We start from the raw sequence: 20,332 nt of genomic DNA, 5'->3' as shown, positions 1-20,332 counted from the left end.
CGGATCGGTGCGAAGCCGCGTTCAAGGAGTTGAAACGGCGCTTTTCGTCTGCACCAGTTCTGGTGCAGCCCGATCCTAGCCGCCAGTTAGTGGTTGAAGTGGATGCCTCGGACTCAGGGATAGGAGCGGTGCTCTCCCAGAGCGGGAAGACCGATAAGGTCCTTCACCCGTGTGCCTATTTTTCCCGCAGGTTGACCCCCGCTGAACGGAACTATGACGTCGGCAATCGGGAACTCCTTGCTGTGAAAGAGGCCCTCGAAGAGTGGAGACATCTGTTGGAGGGAACAGCCGTGCCATTCACGGTTTTCACTGACCATCGGAACCTGGAGTACATCAGGACCGCCAAGCGGCTGAACCCCAGGAAAGCCCGCTGGTCACTGTTCTTTGGCCGTTTTGACTTCCGGATTACCTACCGTCCCGGGACCAAGAATCAAAGATCGGATGCATTGTCCCGGGTGCACGAAGACGAAGTCAAAACGGAACCGTCGGATCCCCCGGATCCCATCATCCCGGAGTCCGCTATCGTGGCCGCCCTCACCTGGGACGTGGAGAAGACCGTCCGGGAGGCCCTGACCCGTGACCCGGACCCCGGAAACGGACCAAAGAACAGACTATACGTCCCACCAGAAGCTAGGGCTGCAGTCCTGGACTTCTGTCACGGTTCTAAACTCTCCTGTCACCCTGGGGTGCGAAGGACCGTGACAGTCGTCCGGCAACGCTTCTGGTGGGCATCCCTGGAGGCCGACGTCCGGGACTACGTCCAGGCCTGTACCACCTGCGCCAGGGGCAAGGCCGACCACAGAAAGGCCTCAGGGCAGCTACAGCCACTGCCCGTGCCTCATCGCCCCTGGTCCCACATCGGCCTGGACTTTGTCACGGGTCTCCCGCCGTCCCAGGGAAACACCGTCGTCTTCACGATAGTGGACCGTTTCTCCAAGGCGGCCCACTTCGTGGCCCTCCCGAAGCTCCCAACGGCCCAGGAGACAGCGGACCTCCTGGTCCACCACGTCGTCCGTCTGCATGGTATACCATCAGACATCGTCTCCGATCGCGGTCCCCAGTTTACCTCACACGTTTGGAGGAGCTTCTGCCGGGAACTGGGGGCCTCGGTCAGCCTTTCGTCCGGGTACCACCCCCAGACCAACGGGCAAGCAGAGCGGGCCAACCAAGAATTGGAGCAGACACTACGCTGTGTGACAGCCGCGCACCTGACGGCCTGGAGTACCCACCTGGCCTGGATCGAGTACGCCCACAACAGCCAAGTGTCATCAGCCACCGGCCTCTCCCCGTTTGAGGTGTGCTTGGGGTATCAGCCCCCCTTGTTTCCGGTGGTCGAGGGAGAGGTCGGTGTGCCCTCGGTCCAGGTCCACCTACGGAAGTGCCGTCGGGTGTGGCGTGCCGCCCGCTCTGCTTTGTTGAAGGCCCAGACGAGGGCGAAGAAACATGCAGACCGGCGGCGGGCCCCGGCCCCCACGTATCGTCCTGGGCAGGAAGTGTGGTTGTCCACCAAGGACATTCCCCTTCAAGTGGACTCCCCCAAGCTCCAAGAACGATACATCGGTCCCTTCAAGATCCTCAAAGTCATCAATCCCGCCGCAGTGAGGCTTCAGCTTCCGGCCTCGCTGCGGATTCACCCAGTGTTTCATGTCTCCCGGATAAAACCCCATCACACCTCACCCCTCTGCACCCCGGGTCCGGCACCACCTCCTGCCCGGATCATCGACGGGGAACCGGCTTGGACCGTGCGCCGGCTCCTCGATGTCCGTCGAATGGGCCGGGGTTTTCAGTACCTGGTGGACTGGGAGGGGTACGGCCCCGAAGAACGCTCCTGGGTGAAGAAGGGCTTCATCCTGGACCCGGCCCTCCTGGCCGACTTCTACCGTCGCCATCCGGACAAGCCCGGTCGTGCGCCAGGAGGCGCCCGTTGAGGGGGGGGGGTCCTGTTGTGTGGGCCGCTGAAGAGGAGGTACTGCTGGCCCACCACCACCAGAGGGCGCCCTGCCTGGAGTGCGGGCTCCAGGCACCAGAGGGCGCTGCCGCCTGATGAGAGCAGCCAGGGTGACAGCTGTCACCCATTACCGGACACAGCTGACTCCACTCAGCACGGAGGTATATCATCAGGACGGCGTCTCCACCTCGATGCCGAGATATCGCCTTGAGATAGAGGTAACATTCTCTGCAGCATATTCTGTGTTAATCGATAAACTTGTTAAACCTTTCAGGACAGCGGACTACCGCAGGCCGAGTGACTAGATAAGTACTCACCTTCCTGCTTTTTTGGGACGAGAGGTGGAGGCAGCTTCTCCCCTCTCCGTGTTACTGGGTGCAGCCGCATCCACACCTGTGTGTTGTTGCTCTCTCTTGCCAGCAGTACCGGATCCGACGAGCGGAGGCAGTGGCCACCTGGGAATTCGGGACTTGGCGGTTCCAGTACTTCCAGGGTTCGGTGGCAGAGGAAATCTGGATGGTTCCGGTTCGACCCGGACGGACGTCTCCTACCTTCGAGCCTGCCCACACGACACCAGCAGAATTCGGCTTATCCCCAAATTGTTGATTGTTGTATTGGTTGTGCTCGTTTCACAATAGTAAAACTTGTTATTTATCTTCTCCATTGTCCGTTCATTTGCGCTCCCTGTTGTGGGTCCGTGTTCCTACACTTTCACAACACACTAGGCAGGATGAGAAGAGGGAGGCCAAAGAGGAGGTTTATGGATGTGCTGAGGGAGGACATGCAGGTGGTTGGTGTGACAGAGGAAGATGCAGAGGACAGGGTGAGATGGTTTGATCTGGTGTGACGACCCCTAACAGGAGCAGCCGAAAGAAGATAACACAAACAATCATTCATATACTTGTACAGAACTGCTTGTATTTTCTGTAAAGCTGCCCCGCTTTGCCCTTTTATCTTTAACTTTAGAAACACTCAGCAGGCTTCCAGGACCAGGAAACCAATGAGACCTCTTTAATGTGCAGTGTGACCTTCTCCTCTGCTGTACCTCTGTCCATGTGCACATACATCACCTTCACTGACCACCTTCACAACAGGTAACCTGTTATTCTAGATCAGGCTCTACCTTTCTGTCCCTTTATTCCCTTGATCATCACATGTCATGACATCAGCTCCACAGGAAATTGGAACAGTCTATCTTCCATAGTCCCCAGTTGTTTCTAGAAACAAAAGTTCATCTTGCAAGCAAACCTCACGATGTTCTTTATTGCATCAGTTTCATTACGAAAACGTTTGTTAATTTAATAGTTGGTAACATGAGTTCAAAGTTTAATTAATTAGATTTTTTTTTCTGCAATTTTCTTCATAATCTGCTTTTCTCTCTCCAGGTTCCAGATGAAGGTGTATGCTGTAGCTGACAACTGTTTGCTAACAGTCTGGCCATTCATGGCCCTCCTCCACTCCCACCAACAAATAGTTCTTCACACTGGTACTGCATTGCTAACATACAAAGAACACATCTATCTGGTACTCAAATGAATACCACTAGATTAGGTTTACGATGGCTTTATTTAGACAACAGTGTAACAAGAAATGAACTGTTATTCAGCAATAACTTGAACTAACTGGGGTTTGATATCCAACACTTCCAAAAATATATTTTCTCTCAATACAGTAACAGTTTAATTTGTCTTACACTCAACAAAAATATAAACACAACACTTTTGGTTTTGCTCCCATTTTGTATGAGATGAACTCAAAGATCTAAAACTTTTTCCACATACACAATATCACCATTTCCCTCAAATATTGTTCACAAACCAGTCTAAATCTGTGATAGTGAGCACTTCTCCTTTGCTGAGATAATCCATCCCACCTCACAGGTGTGCCATATCACGATGCTGATTAGACACCATGATTAGTGCACAGGTGTGCCTTAGACTGCCCACAATAAAAGGCCACTCTGAAAGGTGCAGTTTTATCACACAGCACAATGCCACAGATGTCGCAAGATTTGAGGGAACATGCAGTTGGCATGCTGACAGCAGAAATGTCAACCAGAGCTGTTGCTCATGTATTGAATGTTCATTTCTCTACCATAAGCCGTCTCCAAAGGCGTTTGAGAGAATTTGGCAGTACATCCAACCAGCCTCACAACCGCAGACCACGTGTAACCACACCAGCCCAGGACCTCCACATCCAGCATGTTCACCTCCAAGATCGTCTGAGACCAGCCACTCGGACAGCTGCTGAAACAATCGATTTGCATAATCAAAGAATTTCTGCGCAAACTGTCTCAGGGAAGTTCATCTGCATGCTCGTCATCCTCATCGGGGTCTCGACCTGACTCCAGTTCCTTGTCGTAACCGACTTGAGTGGGCAAATGCTCACATTCGCTGGCGTTTGGCACGTTGGAGAGGTGTTCTCTTCACGGATGAATCCCGGTTCACATTGTTCAGGGCAGATGGCAGACAGCGTGTGTGGCGTCGTGTGGGTGAGCGGTTTTCTGATGTCAATGTTGTGGATCGAGTGGCCCATGGTGGCAGTGGGGTTATAGTATGGGCAGGCATCTGTTGTGGACGAAGAACACAGGTGCATTTTATTGATGGCATTTTGAATGCACAGAGATACTGTGACGAGATCCTGAGGCCCATTGTTGTGCCATACATCCAAGAACATCACCTCATGTTGCAGCAGGATAATGCACGGCCCCATGTTGCAAGGATCTGTACACAATTCTTGGAAGCTGAAAATGTCCCAGTTCTTGCATGGCCGGCATACTCACCGGACATGTCACCCATTGAGCATGTTTGGGATGCTCTGGACCGGCGTATACGACAGCGTGTACCAGTTCCTGCCAATATCCAGCAACTTCGCACAGCCATTGAAGAGGAGTGGACCAACATTCCACAGGCCACAATTGACAACCTGATCAACTCTATGCGAAGGAGATGTGTTGCACTGCATGAGGCAAATGGTGGTCACACCAGATACTGACTGGTATCCCCCCCAATAAAACAAAACTGCACCTTTCAGAGTGGCCTTTTATTGTGGATAGTCTAAGGCAGTGTTTTTCAACCTTTTTTGAGCCGTGGCACCCTTTTTATATTTACAAAATCCTGCGGCACACCACCAACTAAAATAATATTATAATGCTATTACCTCTGGTTTTGCGCAAAACCCAATTATCGCAATAGAAAATCGATACAGAAAACACCGCATTTCGAAAATGCTCAAGCATTTTGCGCTCTGATCTCAAGTAGGGCTGTCACGATTAGGAATTTCTGGAGACGATTAATTGTCAGACAAATAATTGTGATTGACGAATATATTGTCTTTTTTTTTTCTTTTTTTCCCCTTCATTATATTCTACTATTGTAGTATAATTACACAACTCTGGAAGAATGTTTGGCTTCTGTGAGTGGAGAAACTGGGAATGGTGCAACATTTTTATTTTTATCTTCATTTTATATACAGTCCCAACTTTTTCTGATTTGTGGTTGTTTCTGTTGCATTTCTGAAATTGTTTCTCCTCATCAGTCACGTTTTGTGCTTAAACACTGCATTAAGCTCAAGATTGACAAATAAATACCTTTGGAAAATAACAGCTGTTAAAGTTCAGAGTTCTCACCTGCTTTTTGTGATCTCTGCGTCTGAACATTGTTTTTTTTGTGGCTCAGTTCATTCATATATTCTCATTTTTAATATGTTTTTAAAGATATTTGACCATTTATTTCATCTCATGATCTCATAAATTCAGCATACGACGCGCACATGGTGTGAACAGGACGGTAACGGCAGAATCACACCTTTAGAGAAAGTTCAGAGAGAAGTAAAGGCAGCTTCATGTTTCCATTTTGTTAACGTTCACTTGGTTTAAAATCTCTCTGCTCCGCGCTCGCTGCGCACTGAACGTGTCGCGCCTGCATTCAGGAATCTCCCTCACCCACCCCCTCCCTCACAGTCTGCAGCCTGTTAACTCCGCGCGCGCGCACACAGGCACAGACACACACACCAACAGCTCCGCATTTTAGACGGCTTTTGAAGGAGACGGCACTGTTTTAATCGGCCGTCAGCCTCCTTGTTATTGTCCCGCCTTAAGACGAGAGCGAGGCTGCAGCACGTTTGACATCAGATTCTGAGTCGTTTTATGCTTTATGGATAAAATAAATAATTCACGGTAATCGCGAATATGAAAAATACCCACGGCACCCCTGACGATCGATCACGGCACCCCGGTTGAGAATCACTGGTCTAAGGCACACCTGTGCACTAATCATGGTGTCTAATCAGCATCTTGATATGGCACACCTGTGAAGTGGGATGGATTATCTCAGCAAAGGAGAAGTGCTCACTATCACAGATTTAGTCTGGTTTGTGAACAATATTTGAGGGAAATGGTGATATTGTGTATGTGGAAAAAGTTTTAGATCTTTGAGTTCATCTCATACAAAATGGGAGCAAAACCAAAAGTGTTGCGTTTATATTTTTGTTGAGTGTAAAATAAGGTTTCCCCAGTAAAACCATCCTGTCATTTGGTCTTAGTATCTCTTATTCACTTTTTTACTGTTTAGGTTCTATTTTTAAGAATTTATTATTAAGCGTCTTGGGGCAACTGTTTGTTGTGATTTGGCGTTATACAAATAAAATTGATTTGATTTGATTTTTTAATAAAAACAGTCTTTGTGTGCCTGTTTACAGTAGCAGTGGCGGTACGATCTTGCTCATGTGCAAAACCTTCAACCAAGGACATTAGTGGTTGAAAAAACACCAAGTGGAAGATAGAAAAGAACCTGCAAAAACCAGAGATTAGGCGTTAAGAAACAAAAGAACGTATTAATTCTAAAAGAGATTAAAACAGACTGGCACTTGATGTGGAATATGAACGTTGGTGCACATTGAAGACAGAACTAATTGTGCGAAGTGCGCACTTGGTGCACATGATGCAGGAATTGTGTGCAGTTGTGTGAGTTTGCGTCCCTGGTGGTGTATTTTTATCTTCTTTTTTTTATTATTCCACATAAGTGGGGCGATGTGATCCCACAGGTACTGGCTGGTTTTAATTTTTTTATTTATTCCACATAAGCAGCGCGATGTGGTCCCACAGGTGCTGGCTGGTTTTTATTTTTTTATTTACTCCACATAAGTGGCACGATGTGGTTCCACACGTACCAGCTGGTTTTTATTTCTTCCACATAAACAGCACCATGTGCTGCACCTGGCACTGCTCCTGCTCGAAAGACTCCGGCACGTGCACGAACTCTCGCACCGGGATTGTGCATGCCTGCCCGTTGGCGCGAAGCGTCGTGCATGATGTTTAGTGCGCTAGTTTTGAACTGTTTCGCACTGTTTTGTCGTCTTCATCCAAACTTCGCACTATGTGTGAAGGTGCCATAAGGAGAGTGAATGTATTTTTTTTTTAATCACCCACAAATAACTTTGCTTAAAAATACAAGACAACAAATTTATGGTCATGGGTACACTGGAAGAATTGTTTCAGAGACAAACTATTACACCTGCCATGTTTTCAGTTCTCTATTTTACATGAATATGAAATTATTTTTTGTTTATCAAATCACTTATCAAATCAAATCACATGCCATGAATCATCAATTAATGTATACATTTGACAAAGCTTACATTTCTTTCACTGCTAGAGTCATCCTTGACTGTGCTGAGTAGCTTTGTAGTCGTACTGTAGTACCACGACGAGACAGCTTGTGCAAGCAACATTTACTTTGATTGTTCCCACTGCATTGTGTTTTCAGTTCATGCACAGCAGTGAGCAAATGGTTTCAGAACAAAGCTACTATTATGTTTCAGGTTGAAAACAGTGTATTTCATGTATATTTAGGATACCTATAAATGGATTGGGCACCTTTTAAGGAATCCTGTGAATATTGGCACAACTTGTTAACAGTGCATTTTTGCCACGTTTCTTTCATGGCTTCAGTTTTTCTACCTGGAGGAATTCAGTTGTAGCGTGCTTTGTAAGTAGTGTAAGCTGTTCTGGGGTTGTATTTTTAGTATTAACTTCTGCATGTCTGTCACATGTCTGCCTGGAACCTGTTCAAACTGTTTTGAACACAGCCTCACGTGTGTGTGTGTGTGTGTGTGTGTGTGTGTGTGTGTGTGTGTGTGTGTGTGTGTGTGTGTGTGTGTGTGTGTGTGTGTGTGTGTGTGTGTGTGTCCCATCACGAAAAGTGCCCTGAGTTGTTTGAACATTATTTATACTAGATTTGAGTGGTAGTGTGCGATCAGATGCACTTTATGTTTGTGGCGAATGAGACTGTTGGTGAATCACACAATATCTGTGTAGGACATTCCCCCCCCCAACATGAAGATATTAGTATGCCACAAATACACAAAAAAAATAGTCACAGGTACAAGTGCATCACCCAAGAAACAATTTATAGAAATTTAGTAATTATGCTTCTCACTTAAAAGGTTTCCAAAATGCACTATAATAATAATTCAGAAAAACAGATCTTTTTCCCCCCATTTGGAATGCCTGAAGGAAATAACAGTGCACCGACTTGCTGATTTAGAAAAATCACATGCATTTCAACTTATCAGGGTGGTGGCCAAGTGGTTAACACACTTGGTTGCAGTGTGGAAAGTTCAAACCCCACCCTGCCACATTTCTCCATGAGTTGCATCAGGAAGCATCCAGTGAAAACTTTTGCCAATTCAACATGCAGATCCTCATTGGATTTGCTGTGAAAAACAATGAAGCAGCCAAAGGGACTTACATTGGATCCAGTTAGCTCACTTTTGTCTTTCAGGAGACACAACTGTTCAAACAGCGCCACAGTGCTGTCATCTGCAAATTCCAACATCTGCCCCTGATTCATCTTCATCATTTTATCAAAACATCTCAAGCAAGATCACAAATTCAGGTGAGATAAAGTCATACAGCTGATGTTAATTTCATGTCTGCAGTACAGTGCTTCATATAACTGTAGGTTTTTGTGCATTCATTTCCTTCAGACTGCTTTCCAGACAGCGACAGCTTGAGTGGTTATGCCTACAAGGATCAGGCTCCAGCCAGTCTTGGCATCCCACAATTTCCTGCTGCTAACACAGAAGAAGAACATTATTACAGCAGAGTCTTACGAGCTGTGGAGAGGTGGTTTAGCTTCTTTGGCTGGCCTGGCAGACCATACCCCATTTCTGTACCTCACACTCTGAGAAGGTATAGCATCCATACACAATAGTTTTAACGCTTGACCACAAGTTGGCTCCTGCTCTAATGAAATCATGGATATAATCAGTTGTTGGTAATTTTACTTTTACCATCATTAATTGTTTGTGCCAATCATCTCCTTTCTTCACTAACTCACTCTCTCCCTCCAGGCTTGTTCCAAAAATTCAAACCAGTCCATCCAGTGGCCAGACATATCGTGTAAATGTAAATATAGACTCCAGGTAAGTGAAAAATTTCAGTTCAGGCCTTTTCAGCTATTTGGATTTTGTATCACTCCTTTTGTTTTAAAGCCATAATGGTTTCTCCAAAACTCAGTGTAAATAATTCAAATGAAAATTCTGCTTTTTTGTGTCACCTTAACCAAAATATAAATATAAGCTATGTTTACATCTTTGTTTACAACTGTTCAGCAAACCGTTAACAGCACCTAAAAATTCTCAAGGTCTGGGCATCTGCCCCCTGGTAGGCTGTGAAGATATTGAAGGCACTGTTGGAATCCTTATACATTTATAATATCCATGAATGACTTGCAGAATATTTAAGATAATTTTATAAATATAATTAGAAACAAAGCCATGGTATTTAAATTATGTGTTATTTTTCATTTCAACCACCCAGCTCTGGAGAGCTCACATGGAGGGAGCTTTGCATGATGTGAAAATTCAGTTGGAACAAGGCACACCTGGAGTCCAATCTGAGCAAAGATGCCATTCAAATCACATTTCACAATTCCTACTAATGAGGCTTGAAACGGATTTCATGCGACTTTTGACTGTTCAGACTAGCAGCATGAGATCCGATTCAAATCAAATATGCACATAGCTTTTTACTGGCAGTCTGAACATGGCCATAGAGTGGAAATGGGTCAAGGAACACATTTGGTAATGTGTGAATGCTACAGCTCTGGTGTGATTTTGTACTATTCCAGTGGGACCGATTTGAACTCAGTTCAACACAAACCACATTTTGCTGTGTCTAGGTCTGTATTTGATATGCTTCATCACCTGACTGGAAAACAGATTCCTGGTATTCCTCACAGCTGTACCTTTTCCAGAGATATAGACCAGCGTACTAATCAGCTGCTACAGCAGTTTGAAGCAATGCTTGCTTTTCTGAGGTTAGTCCACACATGCCGATGCATTGATTTCTTTCCTCTTGATGACCATTTATAACTTCTCCCATGAGCCACGGAAACATGTTCTCCATGATATTTCTGTGTTTAGCATACAGGGAGGCTGTCTGTGTCACATCAAACCAGCGTATTTACTGGACAGAGAAGAGTTCTATCACTGGTGCTCCCTCCAGGTAATATATATATATATATATATATATATATATATACAGTGAGGAAAATAAGGATTTGAACACCCTGTGGTTTTGCAAGTTCTCCCACTTAGAAATCACGGAGGGGTCTGAAATTTTCATCTTAGGTGTATGTCCATTGTGAGAGACATAATCTAAAAAAAATAAAAAAAATAATGCAGAAATCACAATGCATGATTTTTTTATAATTGATTTGTATGTTACTGCTGCAAATAAGTATTTTATCACCTGTGAAAATCAATGTTAATATTTGGTACAGTAGCCTTTGTTTGCAATTACGGAGGTCAAACGTTTCCTGTAGTTTTTCACCAGGTTTGCACACACTGCAGCAGGGATTTTGGTCCACTCCTCCATACAGATCGTCTCCAAATCTTTCAGGTTTGGAGTTTCAGCTACCTCCAAAGATGTTCTATTGAGTTCAGGTCTGGAGACTGGCCAGGCCACTCCAGGACCTTGAATTGCTTCTTACGGAGCCCCTCCTTAGTTGCCATGGCTGTGTGTTTGGGGTCATTGTCATGCTGGAAGACCCAGCCATGACCCACCTTCAATGCTCTTACTGAGGGAAGGAGGTTGTTTGCCAAAATCTCACAATACATGACCCCATACATTCTCCCTTCAATACGGTGCAGTCGTCCTGTCCCCTTTGCAGAAGAGCACCCCCAGAGTATGATGTTTCCACCCCCATGCTTCACAGCTGGGATGGTTTTCTTGGGGTTGTTCTCATCCTCTAAACATAGTAAGTGGAGTTTATTCCAAAAAGCTCTATTCTGGTCTCATCTGACCACATGACCTTCTCCCATGCCTCCTCTGGATCATCCAGATGGTCACTGGTGAACTTCAAACGGGCCTGGACATGTGCTGGCTTGAGCAGGGGGACCTTGCTGCCCTGCAGGATTTTAAACCATGTCAGCATCATGTGTTACTAAAGTAATCTTTGTGACTGTGGTCCCAGCTCTCTTCAGGTCATTGACCAGGTCCTCCTGTGTAGTTCTGAGCTTTCTCAGAATCATCCTTACCCAACAAAGTGAGATCTTGCATGGAATCCCAGACTGAGGGAGATTGACAGTCATCTTGTGTTTCTTCCACTTTCTTTTTTTTTTTTTTTTGTAATTCAAGTTTTTATTTATTTTTTCATTTTTTCATTTTTAACATTTAAATATAACAGACAGCAACCCAAATTATACATTTCCTACTGGGCCCAAGGGAATTAAAGAAAAGTAAAATAAAAAGCAATAATAATAGTAAATAAAATTTGATAAAACTATATAAAATAAAATTTATGCCATAAGTGTACAATACTCATACAAAGTCCTCCCAGTAGTACTGAGAAAGAGGTACTGCAGGCAAAATTGACAACCTTGAACAATATGTGTCCCCTTCATAAAATAAACAAACTGCAAAATATAAATATATATATTTATAATAGTTACTGCCCAATAGTTCAATTTGGTACAATAGAATTTAGTATTGCCTCTATTGATTTTCTACAAAATTACCACTACTCAAAAAGGAAAACGTTTTGCTTCAAGTATCTCCTCCCAAACCAACCCCACTATTTAATCAAAAATACATCCCCATGATTTAGAATAAATGTCTGAGTTGTCGTTTAACCTTGCCAATAACTTCTCATATGAAACTACCTTCATTGTGATATCCATCCATCTATCAAAAGTTGGAGGAGAGGGATCCTTCCACACCGTTAAAATTACCCGTGCTGCTGTCATGACTCCTGTCTTCAAGACCACATATTCATATTTTGTAATTCCTGGAATTAATGACTGATCTCCTAATAAACATAATCTTGGTGACCTGGGTATTGTTTTGCCAATCCACCTTTCCAAACATTCTAAAACCTTTTCCCAAAAGGGGTAAACTTTTCCACATTCCCAAATCATATGCAAGAAGGTTCCAGGGGCTAAGTGTCACTTCCAGTATTTGTCATTCACCATAATCCCCATTCTTTTGAGTTTAGATGTGTAGTACCATCTGTGCAAACGTTTATATTGAGTAAACTGCCCTCTAGCCTCCTTTATATATTTACAAGAATGCAAAAGTATCCTATCCCATTCTTCTTTATTTATATTACTACCCAGGTCCCTTTGCCAAACAACTCTCAAATTATCACATATGTCCTTTCTTAACTTAATAAAAACTTTGTAAAATAGAGCTGTTTTTTGCACTCCAATAGTTAGTTTACAATACTCCACTACAGGGTTTATTTCGTGAGTAAATTTGCCTTTGATGATGCAGTCTCTCAATTGTAAATACTTCCAAAGATTCCCTCTCCTTTCCAACCTATATTTTTGAATGATTCCCTCAAAAGACATTATCACACCATGTTCATGAAGTTGACCAACTTTAGTAATTCCCTTTTCAATCCATTGACAGTTTTTTCCAATTTGTATAGCAGTATTATTCCACAAAGATGCATAATGTTGTCTTAAATGAGATACCCCACAATATTTATGTACCTCACTCCAAACATGTTTTGAATATGTGAGGACTGGGTTGTCATGTAATCCCAAACAATTAGTATTTGACTCTTGAGATAAAATGTCCAGAAACGTGAATGGTTCAGCCAACTCCTGCTCAATTTTGATCCAGCTCATATCCAAGTCCGTTTTTGTCCAATATTTTGCCAACCTTGACATTTCAAAAGCCAGATTATAAAGTTTTACATTTGGAAGTGCAAGACCTCCAATTTCTTTTGGGGCACATCTTTTTTATATTTATTCTTGGTCTTTTTTTCTCCCATAAAAAAATCTTTTTATCATCCTCTCAAATTTAACAAATATATCTGGTGGAATTTTCACAGGTAACATCATGGAAACATAATTGAATTGCGGAGCAATTATTATTTTAATCACATTTATTTTCCCCATAATGTAAGTTTTAATTTCCCCCATTTATCTAAATTTGTTTTTATTTTGAGGAGGAGAGGTTCCATATTTGATCTCATTATTTCTTCTAAATTAGGGTTCAAAAGAAGACCTAAATATTTCATACCTAACGGCAACCATCTAGAGTTAAAAGGAGAGACATATCCAGACAAGCATGTAGGTGAAAGAGGAATGCATTCCGACTTACTCCAGTTTATTTTATATCCCGATATATTTGAGTAAGAATCAACACATTAAAGTAAAGCTGGTAGAGACTGTACTGGGTCATTTAACACTGCTAAGATGTCGACCGCATACAGGAACAACTTATGTTCTCTGCCCCCAGCCATCACCCCTTAATTCTTGAATCTGCACGTATTTTTAAAGCTAAAGGTTCCAAAAATATTGTGAAAAGTAACGGAGATAAGCTACATCCCTGTCTCATTCCTCTAGAGAGAGAGAAAAAACCTGAAATCAACCCAGTGGTAAGAACTGCGGCTTTTGGATCTGAATATATGGTCCTCACCCAGGTACAAAATGCTGGCCCAAAACCAAACCTAGACAGGACTGCCGTCGGAAAACCCCACTCCACCCAGTCGAAAGCCTTCTCCGCATCAAGGGAAAAGGCCGCGACCGGATCCAGGCATGTCCCACTTTTGTGCATTATATGAATAAGTCTCCTCACATTGTCTCCAGAACATCTGTTCTTGATGAAGCCAACCTGTTTGCCATCAATGATCGTAGGCAGTATTTTTTCCAGCCGTGATGCCAATATCTTTGTTAGAATTTTACAGTCCACTCCCAGAAGGCTTACTGGACGATAATTTGCTGGGTCAGAGGAATCTTGATCTTTTTTAGGAATTAGAGATATTAGTGCCTCATTAAATGAACCTGGTAGCGACTCCAAATCAAATGCTTCTAAATAAACTTTTTGTAATATTGGGCTCAGAATGTCTATATATTTCTTGTAATATTCGATCGGATATCCATCCACACCAGGTGACCGTCCGTTCTTCATGGATAATATTGCTGCTCTTATTTCTCCTTCTGTTATAGGCGCATCTAACTTTTCCCTTTGATCAGTGGTTAGTTTTGGCAAGTCCAAATCTGAAAAAAATGAATCTGCCTCCGTTTCATTAACCTTTCCTGCGGATGTATATAGATTCTGATAGAACGATTTAAAAATGTCATTTATTTCCTTTGATGAAGTTATTACTTGGTCATCCTTTTGATTATTGGTATATTGGAAAGATTATCCTGTTGTTTTAATTGTCTTGCTAATATCTTACCATTTTTTCCCCTCCCTCATAAAATTTAGATCTTAGTCTAAACAATGCGTATTCAGCTTTCCTGTTGTATATATCATTTAGTTGAAGTTTCTTCTTACAAAGTTCCTTATATTTATCATCTGAAAATTGTTTAGCTAATTTTTTCTCTAATGTTTGTATTTCCTTCTCCATAATCTTTTCTTTTTCCAACTTTTCTCTTTTTAATTTTGTGGCATGTGCAGTTATCTTACCCCTTAAATTAGCTTTGGATGCTTCCCATACTGAAGCAACTTTATCTGTGGAACCCATATTAATTTCATAAAACATTTTGAGATCCTCTGAAATCTCCTCACTAAGTAATTTGTCTTGTAATAAAAGAGTATTGAGCCTCCATCGACCCCTCTTTGATCTATCCACGTTCAGATCTACAACTAATTCTACTGTAGCGTGATCACTAATAAGAACTGTTCCAATGTCGTTTAAAAGGTAGGTGGGAAAAAGAGGGCAATTTTTCTTTAACGTTGGACAGTAGGGAGAGAATATGTCAGCAACAATGGTCCGTTACCAGTGCCCCTTCATGGAGAGAATTTTCTTGGAAAAATGCAATTCGTTATTTCTGTACACCAGCCCAACAGTCGAAATATTCAGACCAGATTGAATGCTGGAGGCAATGTGTTCAAACGTTGGCAGACCATTTTCATATATTCTGGAATTGTTCTTCTGTTACTCCATTTTGGGATGAAATGCATATTGTTTTGGAAACAGTTTTTAAAAAGAAAATTCATAGAAAATTTGAAATACTATATCTTGGAGATTTGTTAGAAATAAAACTTACAAAAGCAGAACTCTATTTGATGAAAGTGTTATTGGTAGCAGGGAAAAAAATGTATAACCAGGCACTGGCTTCAGAAAGAAATACCAACTATTAATGAGTGGATTAACATTATACATCAGATTTTCACTATGGAACGGTTGACATTTAAGGTGAAACTCTAGACGGACGTTTTTGAAGAATTTTGGAAAAAATGACTATCCTTTGTAATAGTAATTAGACCTGACTTTGTCTGATTTGTACTAACACTGTGTTCGTGTTCTGTTTTATTTGTATACAATCGAAAAAACAAAATGTGAATAACAAAAAAAAAGAAAGAATTGTTCCAATGTCACATCCCACCACCGAGTCGACTAAAGCTCTAGATATCAAAAAGAAATCTATTCTTGAATATGTGTTATGACAATGTGAATAAAAGGTATACTCTCTCTCAGATGGGTTAACCAGCCTCCATATGTCCACCAAGCCCATGTCCTCCGCTAACAAATGTATTACCTCTCTGTCCCTGGGTGAAGACCTTCCACTTAATTTGCTTTTATCAATAATGCCATCCATAACCTGGTTAAAATCCCCAGCTAAAATTATTTGACCCTCCATGTTACCTATTACACTATTGATTGAATTAAAAAAATTTGGATCCTCTGTGTTAGGAGCATAAATATTACACAAAATTATCCTAATTCCGTTGATTAGGGCTTCTACACAAATGAAACGGCCCTCCCCATCCTTATACATCTTTGATAATACAAAACTTAAACTTTTATTTACCAGTATCATGACACCATTTCGTTTACTTGAGTATGAACTATGCAATACAGTCCCCACCCAATCCCTTTTAAATTTCTGTGCCTCTTCCTCCCCTGCCATATGTGACTCCTGAATGAACACTATATCTGTGTTCTTTGTTTTTAAGTATGAAAGAACCTTCCTCCTCTTAACTGGATCGCCGCAACCCTTTATATTCCAAGATGTGATTTTAATATACTTAGACATTACCATGAATTAGAATATATACCGTGAGTAGTAGCTTTGAATGTATAGGCATTTAACAAAATACTTTGCAATAAAAATCCCTTGGCCCATATATACTCAACAAAAATATAAACGCAACACTTTTGGTTTTGCTCCCATTTTGTATGAGATGAACTCAAAGATCTAAAACTTTTTCCACATACACAATATCACCATTTCCCTCAAATATTGTTCACAAACCAGTCTAAATCTGTGATAGTGAGCACTTCTCCTTTGCTGAGATAATCCATCCCACCTCACAGGTGTGCCATATCAGGATGCTGATTAGACATCATGATTAGTGCACAGGTGTGCCTTAGACTGCCCACAATAAAAGGCCACTCTGAAAGGTGCAGTTTTGTTTTATTTGGGGGGGGGGGGGGATACCAGTCAGTATCTGGTGTGACCACCATTTGCCTCATGCAGTGTAACACATCTCCTTCGCATCATCCGTGAAGAGAACACCTCTCCAACGTGCCAAACGCCAGCGAATGTGAGCATTTGCCCACTCAAGTCGGTTACGACGACGAACTGGAGTCAGGTCGAGACCCCGATGAGGACGACGAGCATGCAGATGAGCTTCCCTGAGACGGTTTCTGACAGTTTGTGCAAAAATTCTTTGGTTATGCAAACCGATTGTTCCAGCAGCTGTCCAAGTGGCTGGTCTCAGACGATCTTGGAGGTGAACATGCTGGATGTGGAGGTCCTGGGCTGGTGTGGTTACACGTGGTCTGCGGTTGTGAGGCTGGTTGGATGTACTGCCAAATTCTCTGAAACGACTTTGGAGACGGCTTATGGTAGAGACATGAACATTCAATACACGAGCAACAGCTCTGGTTGACATTCCTGCTGTCAGCATGCCAATTGCACGCTCCCTCAAATCTTGCGACATCTGTGGAATTGTGCTGTGTGATAAAACTGCACCTTTCAGAGTGGCCTTTTATTGTGGGCAGTCTAAGGCACACCTGTGCACTAATCATGGTGTCTAATCAGCATCTTGGTATGGCACACCTGTGAGGTGGGATGGATTATCTCAGCAAAGGAGAAGTGCTCACTATCACAGATTTAGACTGGTTTGTGAACAATATTTGAGAGAAATGGTGATATTGTGTATGTGGAAAAAGTTTTAGATCTTTGAGTTCATCTCATACAAAATGGGAGCAAAACCAAAAGTGTTGCGTTTATATTTTTGTTGAGTGTCTGAACTAACAACTTAAAGAACAAAAAGTGTAGCGTAACCACACTGAACAAACAAAACTCCCATAACCCCCCTCGCCCTCCCCACCCCTCCAAGCCATCCCCAACATTAGCTTGAGTTCCCTCAGTTTACTTGGTCCGTGAGACTAGCTCTTGTCGACTGCCTGCTCCTTGTGAACGCCCCCCGCCCATCCTTTCTGACATTGCAATGTTATATTTACATGCACTTCTTTCTTCATTCAATCCTTAATGACCCGTGCAGCAGAAACCTCTTTGCCTGTTTTTTTTTTTTTTTAAATATTTATTTCATTCATTTAAAAGAAAAAAAAAACAATAGCAGAAATAACAAAACTTTACAAACCCTTGAATGAAAAGGAGCAGATTGGAAGAACAAGTCTTATATTTTCTGCCCCTTTTTTACAATACAATCTTACAATATCAAGCATCATTAATCAACATAATTTAACAGATTACATTTCTATGACTTTGTCACATGCCACTGACTTATTTCATAATTTTAACCATTATTTATAAGATTACATCCTTAACAGATTACATTTTAAACTTCAAACATTCTAAACATTATTAACGGATTACATTTTTGGCTTTGTCACAGCCCACTGACTTATTTCATAGTTTCATACTTAAGAAATACATCTAGTTTAATACGTTTTTTAAATAATTTAAGCGACCTTGATTCTTTGATTTCTTTGTTGAGGTTGTTCCATAATTTCACACCATTCACTGCAATACTCCGTTCCTTTATCTTGGTTCTGAATCTTGGTTTTTTAAAGACTTCTATGCCTTTCAAATTATAACTATTTACTCTTTTTTCAAACATATTTTGAATGTTTATTGGTAAGGTATTGTTATTCGCTTGGTACATTGTAATAATTTCAAATCAACTAAATCATGAAATTTAAGTACCCTATACTTAATGAACAATGGACTAGATGGGTCTCTAAAACGACTGTTGCTAATCACTTTTAAAGCTCTTTTCTGCAAAATAAATAAAGGTTGTGTATAAGTTGCACATGTTGATCCCCAGATTTCTACACAATAAGTCAAATATGGAACAATCAATGAATTGTACAATGTTAATAATCTATAACTATTTAATGAGTATTTAACTTTATGCAAAACAGCAACAGCTTTCGCTATTTTTCCTTTTATGTAATTTATGTGTGACTTCCATGTAAAATCTTCATTAATCATAACTCCTAAAAATTTAGTTTCTTTTACCCTTTGAATGTCCATTCCATCTATTTTTAATGACACATCATTTTTTTTACTCTGTCATTAAACAATATGAAATTTGTTTTATTAAGATTAAGTGACAATCTGTTTATATCAAACCAATATTTAACTTTTTCCAACTCTGTATTTATCACTTGTGCTACTTCCTGTATATCTGATCCAGAGTAAAATAATGTTGTATCGTCAGCAAATAAAATGCTACCAAGTACATTAGATACATTCACAAAATCATTGATATACAAAATAAAAAGTTTGGGTCCAAGTACCGACCCTTGTGGTACTCCACACATAATGTTACACAATTCTGTTTTAGTATTATTTATCTGAACAAACTGTTTTCTATTTCCTAAGTAGCTTTTTACCCACTGATGTGCAATCCCTCTTATTCCATATTGTTGTAACTTGTGAAGCAATCTTGAATGATTGATGACATCAAAAGCTTTTTTCAGGTCAATAAAAACACATAAAAACAAATAATCCTTATTATCTATTGCTGTTGATATTTTCTCTGTTAATTCCATAATTGCCATAGCTGTCGAATGTTTTGTTCTGAATCCATACTGAGCATTATTCAAAATATGTTTCTCAATGAATTTATCCAACCTTGTCACAAAAACTTTTTCCATAATTTTAGAAAACTGTGGAAGCAATGACACTGGCCTGTAATTTGAAACGTTATGTTTTTCTCCATTTTTATATAATGGGACTACCTTGGCAATTTTCATTTTGTCTGGGAAAATTCCTGTTGACAGAGACAGATTACAAATGTAAGTGAATGGTTCAATAACAGTTTCTATTATACTTTTTACAGTCATCATGTCTAAATCTTCATAGTCAGTTGATCTTTTGCTTACACAGTTTTTTTTACAATATTCCTTATTTCATCTTTTTCCACATTGTCAAGGAAAATACTGTTGACCGTATTTACAATTGTATTTAATTTATCTTCTACTATTGGTTTATTTCCCACCAGACTTGATCCCACCTTTGAAAAATAATCATTAAACTCATTTACAACTTATTTTATGTCATATATCTCTTTATTTTCCTTGACAAGGTAATTTGGAAAAGTTGATTTCACTCCATCACTTTACATCACACTTTTTATAATTCCCCATGTTGCCCTCATATTATCTTTACTCTTATTTAATTGTTCACTATAATAATCTTTTTTTTTGTTTCCTAATTATTGTCAATAGTTTATTTTTATATTTTTTGTATCCCTGTTCTGTTTCCTTTGTTTGCATTTTTAAAAAGCACCTATATAAATAGTTTTTCTTTACACAGGCATTTTTATTCCCTTAGTCAGCCATGGTTTATTTACTCTTTTCTTACTAGTTTTTATTAATTTACAATTTGTATTATATGATTTCATCAGTATTTTCATAAATGAATTATATGCTACATTAACGT

The 20,332-nt window shown here is 41.1% G+C and overlaps 1 protein-coding gene across 1 annotated transcript in view; it reads left to right on the top strand.

The window, feature by feature from the left end:
* The window catches only part of LOC117517263 (cilia- and flagella-associated protein 47-like), a 151,258-nt gene that overhangs the window by 51,284 nt on the left and 79,642 nt on the right, over positions 1-20,332 (top strand). Inside the window, exons 46-52 of the mRNA XM_034178250.1 lie at positions 2,915-3,042; positions 3,334-3,434; positions 8,731-8,844; positions 8,936-9,140; positions 9,302-9,373; positions 10,132-10,269; positions 10,376-10,457. Coding sequence (XP_034034141.1) covers positions 2,915-3,042; positions 3,334-3,434; positions 8,731-8,844; positions 8,936-9,140; positions 9,302-9,373; positions 10,132-10,269; positions 10,376-10,457 — 840 coding nt within the window. The remainder of the gene's footprint in view (positions 1-2,914; positions 3,043-3,333; positions 3,435-8,730; positions 8,845-8,935; positions 9,141-9,301; positions 9,374-10,131; positions 10,270-10,375; positions 10,458-20,332) is intronic.

This window comes from Thalassophryne amazonica, chromosome 1 (assembly GCF_902500255.1).
Source record: "Thalassophryne amazonica chromosome 1, fThaAma1.1, whole genome shotgun sequence".
NCBI classification, from domain to species: Eukaryota; Metazoa; Chordata; class Actinopteri; order Batrachoidiformes; family Batrachoididae; genus Thalassophryne; species Thalassophryne amazonica.
This window is presented reverse-complemented; position numbering and strand designations above follow the sequence as displayed.